Here is an 8,129-nt window from a genome sequence, read left to right as displayed (position 1 = left end):
GCACAGAGCCCGACGCGGGGCTCGAACCCACAGACTCTGAGATCATGACCTGAGCTGAAATTATGGTCTCTTAACTGACTNAAAAAAAAAAAGAGAGAGAGAGAGACAGAGCACAGCAGTGGAGGGTCAGAGAGAGAGGGAGAGATGGAATCCAAAGCAGCTCCAGGCTCCGAGCTGTCAGCACAGAGCCCGACGCGGGGCTCGAACCCACAGACTCTGAGATCATGACCTGAGCTGAAGTTATGGTCTCTTAACTGACTGAGCCATCAGGCATCCCAGTTTTTTTCCTTTTCTTTAATAATATTGGTTATTACCTTGAATCAAGGTCTCCCCCTCGGCACTGCTGACATTCTGGACTGGATTATTTTCGGGGGGAGGGGGACCGGCACTGGGAGTTGAGCAGCATCCCCGGCCCCACCCACTCGATGCCAGGAGCACCCCCAGGTTGACAACCACAGATGTACCCAGACATTGCCCAGGAGAATCCCTGACCCAAATTAATAAGAAAAATCTCCCCAAATTCCCTGATGTTGTTCCCTTTATCCAAGTACCCTGTGTCTCCCACGTTGTCACTATGTTGTTGGACCTTGTGATATTGTGATACAGAAAATAGATATTTTGGTCTTTGTCCCTTGCTCTAGGCAGATCTCCCAAAGTCCTTGTAATTTCCTAAGCAGTAAAGGTACTTGGAACATCCTCGTTACGTATTTGGTCTCTGACTCTGTCCCCGACCCTGAGCTCCTAGATCTCTTGGCATTTCCTCGGTGACAGGACTGACTTTTGTTCTAATGAGATGACTTGGTGGGTCCTGGATGGCAGTGGTCACCGCGGAGACCTTGATTAGAAGCGTGAAACTTTCAGCTGCACCCGCATCTTCTGGGGAGGGGAGAAGGGCTCAGGATCGAATTAACGACCTGTCAGCCTGGGTGATGAAGGGTATAAACCTCTCCAAACTGTGGGCTTGGGGGAGGGTCTTGGTGAAAGCATCCGCGTGCTGGGAAGGTGGGTGGCCGCTTGCAGCGCCACACAGACCGAGCCTCGGGACCCTTCTAGACCCCTCCCTGTGTACGTCTGTGTCATTTGTCACATGCTCTCTTAGGTACTCAACTGGTAACCGTGACTGTGACCGTGACCGGGTGCTTTCCTGAGTTCCCTGTGCTGCTTTGGCACCTTAATCGGACCCGAGAGGAGGGGGTGGGTCAGAGCATGGGTGACCACGTGGACTGGGGGTCTGCACTGACCAGGCAGAGTGGCAGCCGGACGGCACTGCGGCCGCTCCATGTGGGGCACCCAGCCCGCATGGCACTCGAAGGAGACCGTTCGCAGGTGGACGCAGAGGGTGTGCTTTCTAGATTTGCTTTTCTCCTAATCCTTCTAGATTGTGGAGTAACGGCGCATAGCACGTTACATAGTTTAATTGATATAATTGCCTGAAGTTCTTTAAGCGTAATTGCTTTGCTGGTAAGTTTTTCACTCAAACTTGTGTCCCTGCCCAGCGCGCTGGCTTCTGCCTACCGCCCAGCTCTCTGCTGCTGGCTTCATGCCACGGCTCCGGCCGGAGGTGCCCAGTGGCCTGCTCGCCGCCCCACGGCTCCGGCCGCAGAAGCCCCCAGTGGCCTGCTCTCGGTCTGCGGCACGTTGTCATCCATCTGACCGTTGCTGGACACCTGGGTAGGGTTTCCAGTCTGGGGCCTTTCATGAGCGACTCTGTGCAGGTGGGGCCGCCACCATGAGGGGCTCCCGCAGCCTCCAGCTCGCAGGTGGACGTGGCCCCTGCCTGTCCCCCCACCTGTTTGCCGGTGCACAGTCCCAACAGCAGCCCGCGGAAGCCCCAGGGCGCAGGTGGAGTGATCCGCACGGCCACGGGGACAGGACAGACCTCCCTTTTCACGTCCCTGACCGTGAACACAGCCGGGCACCCTTTGCTGCGTGTGGTTATTGACGTCCCTCGTGACGCTGCCTCGTGGGGGCTTTGGTCGCTTTTCCTGTGGGTCTGGCTGCTGCTCTGGGCTGAGGGCATGCTGTGTGGCCAGGCCGCGGGTGGGGGCGTGCACCGGGGTCATGTCTGCTTCAAACCAGCTGCCGTGTGGCTGTCGTTTGCCCCGTGGTTTGGGGCGCCCGGGAGCTGAGGAGAGGGAAGGAACGGTGGGCTAGGTACTCCCCTCGTGCTGTGGGGCAGGTGACAACCACAGCTATCCCTTGGAGGGCATGGTCACCCCCGCGACACTCCTGGTTAGGGGGTGGGGGTGGGAAGTCCGAGGCTTGACGGTGGGCTCCCCCCAAACCCCGACCGAGTCCCGGACCCTGCCCTGCCGGGGCCCGTGGGAGGGCACAGAGACCGCAGCCGCACCGCCCTGCCCTGGTCTCGGCTTCCCCAGCGCTGCTCACATGGCCCACGCATTGGCTGTCCCCCACCGTGGGGCCTGCTGTGTCGCATCCCCTCCTGCCTGTGCTTGGGGTCCACCTGGCAGATGTTCTTTCGGCGGAAAGACTTGGACCTTTAAGCCGCCGGCGGGGCAGCTGGGGCGACGGGGCCGGCTGTGCGGCGGCCGCGGCAGAAGCGCTGTGTCCCTGCTGACCCGGAAGCAGGGGTCCGTCCAGGCACGTGTGGAACTGTCGGGGCTCTGGATGACCCAAGGTGGTTTTGGGACGGGTCCGGGGCCTCGAGTGGGGCCTCGGGTTTGCTCTTCCCCAGGGTTGCTGTGGCTCATCTGTGCCACGGGACGTTGGAGCTCGTCCACGGCACAAAGAAGGTGAGCATGGCGTCCGCGGTTGTTGCTGACAGTGAGTGTGGTCATAGAGCCTCTTTCGTTCCCGCACCCGACCTTCTCTACGTTTTGGGTTAACACGTATTGGAGTGACGAGGGTGACGGTGGTCAGCAACCAGGTTATTCTTCGTAGGGCGGATAAAATCCTCCGCACCCTGCACCGGCTGTTGTGAGGACTTGGCATCTTTCTGGTCCGAGAAATTGGTGTGGCTTAAACACTGATCTAGAATCCGGCGGAACAATCCCATGCACATGAGGCTCTGGGGTCTCAGCCACTAGGGGGCCCTGAGCTGGGGAGCCAGCGGGAGCCCGCAGACAGCTGTGGGCACTGACAGAGCTGACGTGTTTGGGACAGTCCAGAAAACCTCTTGAAAATGTCAAGGGCTGGAGCAAGCGTGCTGCCCAACAGGCAAACAGATGAATGAACTGGTCCATGCAGGTGACAGATAGACTGTGGTCCATACAGGTGACAGATAGACTGTCCGTCTGGCACTAAAAACNTCTTGAAAATGTCAAGGGCTGGAGCAAGCGTGCTGCCCAACAGGCAAACAGATGAATGAACTGGTCCATGCAGGTGACAGATAGACTGTGGTCCATACAGGTGACAGATAGACCGTCCGGCACTAAAAACAAGCCGTTAGGCCGCCCAGAGACACAGAGGAGCCTCAGATACACAGCACTCTGTGACAGAAGCCAGGCTGAGGAGGTGACATGGTGTTTGGTTCTAACTCCAGGACATTCTGGAAAAGCGGGACCTCGGAGGCGTGGCTGTCGGGTGGGGGAGGGTGAATGGGCGGAGCTCCGGAATCTCAGGGCAGTGGGGCTGCTCTGGACGCACCGTGGCGCTGGGTGGTGGGCGGGTGTCAGTGACATCGGTCAGACCCACGGGGTGCGCCGCACAGGGAGGGACCTCGTGGCCGCTGTGGAGCGTGGTTGGTAACGGTCAGTACTGCGTGGGGATGTTGGTAACGGGTGGCGGTGCGTTTCTGGGGAGAAGTGTTCCAGAGAACCTGCTAGAAAGTGGCCAGGGTCGAAATGGTGATTTTATAATAAACGAGGACTTCCCGCCGAAGGTCAGTTTGTGTGCTTTGTTCTAAGTGAAATGCTCTAACGAAGGGGAAGATGCAGAAAGAGCGTCTTCTATTTCAGTACTTGCTTTGCTATTTGAGAAACCGAATCATGCTCGCACCTGATTTTTTTTTTTTAAAGTGTCAACGAGATGTAGCCATTTACACCTTAGGCTTCAAACTCTAATGTATGTTTTTAATAGAACTGTCTGGACGTAGATCCCGACCATCCAACCATCTGCATGCCCTGAGCTACCTGTTTCTTGTTGTTAGGGATGTTGTGTGTAAATGAAAGACTAATGTGGCCACAGCGCTCCGCTTTGCTTCCTTTAATTTCCTGTGACTCCATTCAAGGTAAATATTGGAGTCCTCCTGAGTGAGCACGGGCTCTTTGGTCCTTTAGAACCTCTCCGCTTCCCCGTCTGCGGCAGCCGTGAGCCAGGCGCCAGTCAGCCACTTTTCTGTGAAGCTCGTTTGTCCCCTCCCCCCGGGGAGTGTCCTGAGGTGCAGGGACAGATGTCCCCGGCTCCGTAGGCTTGCCTTTATTCCCGGGAGATGTTGTCTTTGGGTAGAGAACTCAGGGCAGTCGGGGTAGTGTTTTTTTGCTGGGCCATCGGGACCCTTTCTCTCCCAAATGCATCGTGTCATTTTCCTCCGGCTGCTTTCCACACTCTCTCCCAGGGGCCTGGCTGGCTTAGCCAGTGCAGCGGGTGGCTCTTGATCCGCAAGTTTGGGCCCCACGTTGGGTGTAGAGATTACTTAAATAAATAAATGTAACAACAAAAAAAGATTTTCTCTTAATTTCCAATTTTTGGTCATCTGACGTTGAGATGTGTGGGTGCAGTTTTCTTTGTTTTCTGTTGGTTGGTGCTGCGCTTCTCAAACGTGTACTTTTATGTCTGTCACTGAATGTGGGGGAGTTTCAGCTGTTCTCTTTTCTTTTTCCTTTTTCTTTTTAAAATTTTTTAATAGTTTGTTTATTTTTGAGACNGACGTTGAGATGTGTGGGTGCAGTTTTCTTTGTTTTCTGTTGGTTGGTGCTGCGCTTCTCAAACGTGTACTTTTATGTCTGTCACTGAATGTGGGGGAGTTTCAGCTGTTCTCTTTTCTTTTTTCTTTTTCTTTTTAAAATTTTTTAATAGTTTATTTATTTTTGAGACAGAGAGACTGAGCATGAGTGGGGGAGGGGCAGAGAGAGAGGGAGACACAGAATCTGCAACAGGCTCCAGGCTCTGAGCTGTCAGCTCAGATGCGGGGCTTGAACCCACCAACCATGAGATCATGACCTGAGCCGAAGTCAGACGAAGTAGACGAAGTCAGACGCTTAACCGACTGAGCCACCCAGGCGCCCCTACCTTTCTCTTTTGAAATGTATTCTGTATCTCAGCCTTCCCTTTCCTGGACACCAGTTACGTGTCTGCTCCCCCGTGTCCCATGGACCTGGGGATCTGCTTTTCTTTTCTCAAACTTTTCTCCCCTTAAGACCGGATGGTCTCTGTGTCGCACCCTCTGCTGTGCTGACTTCTCTCTCCGTTTCCGATTTGCTCCATGGTCCATTGTGTGCGTCCTGTATTCCAAAAATTATTTTTCAATTCTCAATCTCCATCTGCTTATTTTAAGCTACTCGTGTTTCTCTGCTGAGATTTCCCTTTTACTTTTTACGAGCACCTTCTCCCGTGAGTCCCGGAGAGCACGACCACAGTGGCCAAGTTGAAATCTCCGTGTGTTAGTCCCACGCTTCGGGGTATGTCAAGGCCAGTGTCCGTGGGTGACATTGTCCTGTGTCTTACTTTGAGTAGCTCTGGACGGGATCCTGGACGTTGGGACCGGTGTGTTGTAGGGGCTCCGGATTGTGTGACTTTCTATGAGGAGCGTTGACTGGGGGGAAGGGTTACCTTAGGGTTACCACGCCTCTGCCCCCCTCGCTGTGGGCAGCAGACGGGTGGAATGTGTTCATTTCTTTCCGCTTTAGCTGCAGTGTGCAGAGCATGCTGCGTTCTGGGGTCGGGAATTCGGGCTGAGTTTCTGTGTAGCATGTGGGCCCCTCGCTCTCCCCCTCCCCTCCGGGATGTCCTGCCTCAAGTGGCGGCTGCCGCCTATGCCTCGTCTCTGCTCTGCGGGTCTAGAAGCCAGGAGCCCCCGGGGCCCGGCCGCTCTGCAGGTTGCTTGGGACAAAAGCCACCATCACCCAGGGCTTCTGTGCTAGTTCTTCAGTGTCTCTGGATAGTTTTTTTTTTTTTAATGTTTTTATTTCTGAGAGAGAGAGAGACAGACAGTGTGAGCAGGGGAAGGGCAGAGAGAGAGAGAGAGGGAGACACAGAATCTGAGGCAGCTCCAGGCTCTGAGCTGTCAGCACAGAGCCCGACGCGGGGCTCGAACCCACAAACTGTGAGTGCATGACCTGAGCCGAAGTCGGATGCTTAACTGACTGAGCCCCCCAGGGACCCCGACCTGATAGTGGTTTTGAAACTGTATTTGGGGGAGGCTGGGACTGATGGGGGGCCCGTGGACGGTAGCGGAAGTGGACTCTGCCTGGCTCTCCCGAGAGCCGGGGAGGGAGGTCCCTGGACCTTGTGCAGACGTGCCGTGGTCCCTCAGCAGCAGAACCCTGGAGTTTGTACGTTGGGGGCCGTCGTGAGTCCTGCTGCTGCGCGTTCTTGTGTGCCGTCTCCTGTCCCAGTCCTCCGTACGTGACCACGTGCCCCCCTCCCCCACGGGGATCAGTCTTCCTGTTCTTTCCATCCCATACATTCATTTATTCGTTCGTTCAAAGTAGGCTCTGTGCCCAACGTGGGGCTTGAACTCACGACCCCAGGATCAGGAGGTGATGCCCATCGACTCAGCAGGCCAGCCCCCCAGTTTTTTCCCTTTTAATGGATGATCCAGGACACAGGAGGGGCCATCTGTGCACACGGACAGTTAAGTGAAGATCCCCAGGTGGGAGTTAGTAACTCGACGCCTGTTAGAGGGTTACAGTGACACTTGCTCCATTGCGCTGACTCCCCATCATAAAGTATTCATGACATCCGCGGGGGAGAGAGGGCTCCGATGGCGCCTGTCCCCATGAGTCAGTGCTTCAGGGAGCTGAGAGTCTTGGACCAGAGCGGGTGTGGACTTGGGGGACGGGAATGGAGGGGGCACCCGGAGCAGGTGCGCGGCTGGCACGTTCTAGCGGTTGCTGTCAGTCAGGTAACAGACAGGAGCCCTCCCTGCGTCCCGGAGTGCTGGGCACGTGCGGGGCTGGGGCACTGACCGGACAAAGTCCCTCCGAGCCGAACCGCTCGCTTCGTGGGTTCTCTCTGACTGCGTGTGTCTCAGAGGCCTGAGTGCTGGCGCTCCCACAGGGACACGCCAGTGGCTCCACTTCATGTGTCAGTGCTGCTTCGGGTCAGACCCGTTTCAGGGGCAGACGTGCTGAGTCAGCGAGGAGACCCAGGGGAGTATCCTAAAGCCGCGTCCCCACAAATCCTGCAGCAGGGCTCGCGGGAGCTGGAGAAGCCAGAGAGCGGCAGGTGCCCATCCTTCAAATAGATTAACACGAGGTGGTCCACATGTGCGGGGTGGAGACCGCAAGGCACAGACACGCCACAGTGTGCGCGAGCCCGATGTGGTGCCTGTTGAGAGAGGCCAGCGGGGCCATGGAGACGCCCGGGCCAGCTTGCTGTCGCCGGGGTGGGATGGGGCGGGAGAGCCAGGTATTGAGCAGCCGGCGTCAGCAGGTGGATGGTGGAACCAGGGAGGAGGTTACTTCCCGGCTTTGTGCAAGGCTTACCTGCGAGTTGTTAAAACTAGAAGGCCGGGAAGATTTCTGTTTCTTAATGTTCTGTGAGGTTCTTTTTAACATTTTGCAGTATAGAAAATGACAGCTAGGGGGCGCCTGGACGGCTCAGTAAGAACTGGGGTTGTGCGTTCAAGCCCCACGGTTGAGTGTACGCATTACTTAAAAATAAAATCTTTATTTTTTTTAACTTTTCAAAAAATATTTAATGTATTTTTTATTTCTGAGAGCGAGAGATAGAGAGAGACAGCATGAGCAGGGGAGGGTCAAACAGAGAGGAGACACAGAATCCGAAACAGGCTCCAGGCTCTGAGCTGTCAGCACAGAGCCCCACACAGAGCTCGAGCCCATGAACCATGAGATCATGACCTGAGCCGAAGTTGGACGTTCAACCGACTGAGCCACCCAGGTGCCCCAGAAATAAAATCTTTAAAAAAAACGAATGAGGGGTGCCTGGGTGGCTCAGTCGGTTAAGCTTCCGACTTGGGCTCAGGTCATGATCTCACGGTTCGTGGG

At 55.7% G+C, this 8,129-nt stretch overlaps 1 protein-coding gene across 1 annotated transcript in view; it reads left to right on the top strand.

Annotated features, from left to right (window-relative positions):
• Window positions 1–1,206: 1,206 nt before the first annotated feature.
• Window positions 1,207–8,129, top strand: part of AP3D1 (adaptor related protein complex 3 subunit delta 1) — a 31,847-nt gene continuing 24,924 nt past the window's right edge. The window contains exons 1-5 of the mRNA XM_077760611.1: window positions 1,207–1,339; window positions 1,497–1,626; window positions 1,808–2,095; window positions 2,472–2,591; window positions 2,696–2,753. Of these exons, the coding sequence (XP_077616737.1) occupies window positions 1,207–1,339; window positions 1,497–1,626; window positions 1,808–2,095; window positions 2,472–2,591; window positions 2,696–2,753 (729 nt within the window). The remainder of the gene's footprint in view (window positions 1,340–1,496; window positions 1,627–1,807; window positions 2,096–2,471; window positions 2,592–2,695; window positions 2,754–8,129) is intronic.

Source organism: Crocuta crocuta, unplaced genomic scaffold (genome assembly GCF_008692635.1).
Source record: "Crocuta crocuta isolate KB4526 unplaced genomic scaffold, BGI_CrCroc_1.0 scaffold443, whole genome shotgun sequence".
NCBI classification, from domain to species: domain Eukaryota; kingdom Metazoa; phylum Chordata; class Mammalia; order Carnivora; family Hyaenidae; genus Crocuta; species Crocuta crocuta.
Note: the sequence above shows the minus strand (reverse complement) of the source record. Positions and strands in the feature narration are given on the sequence as shown.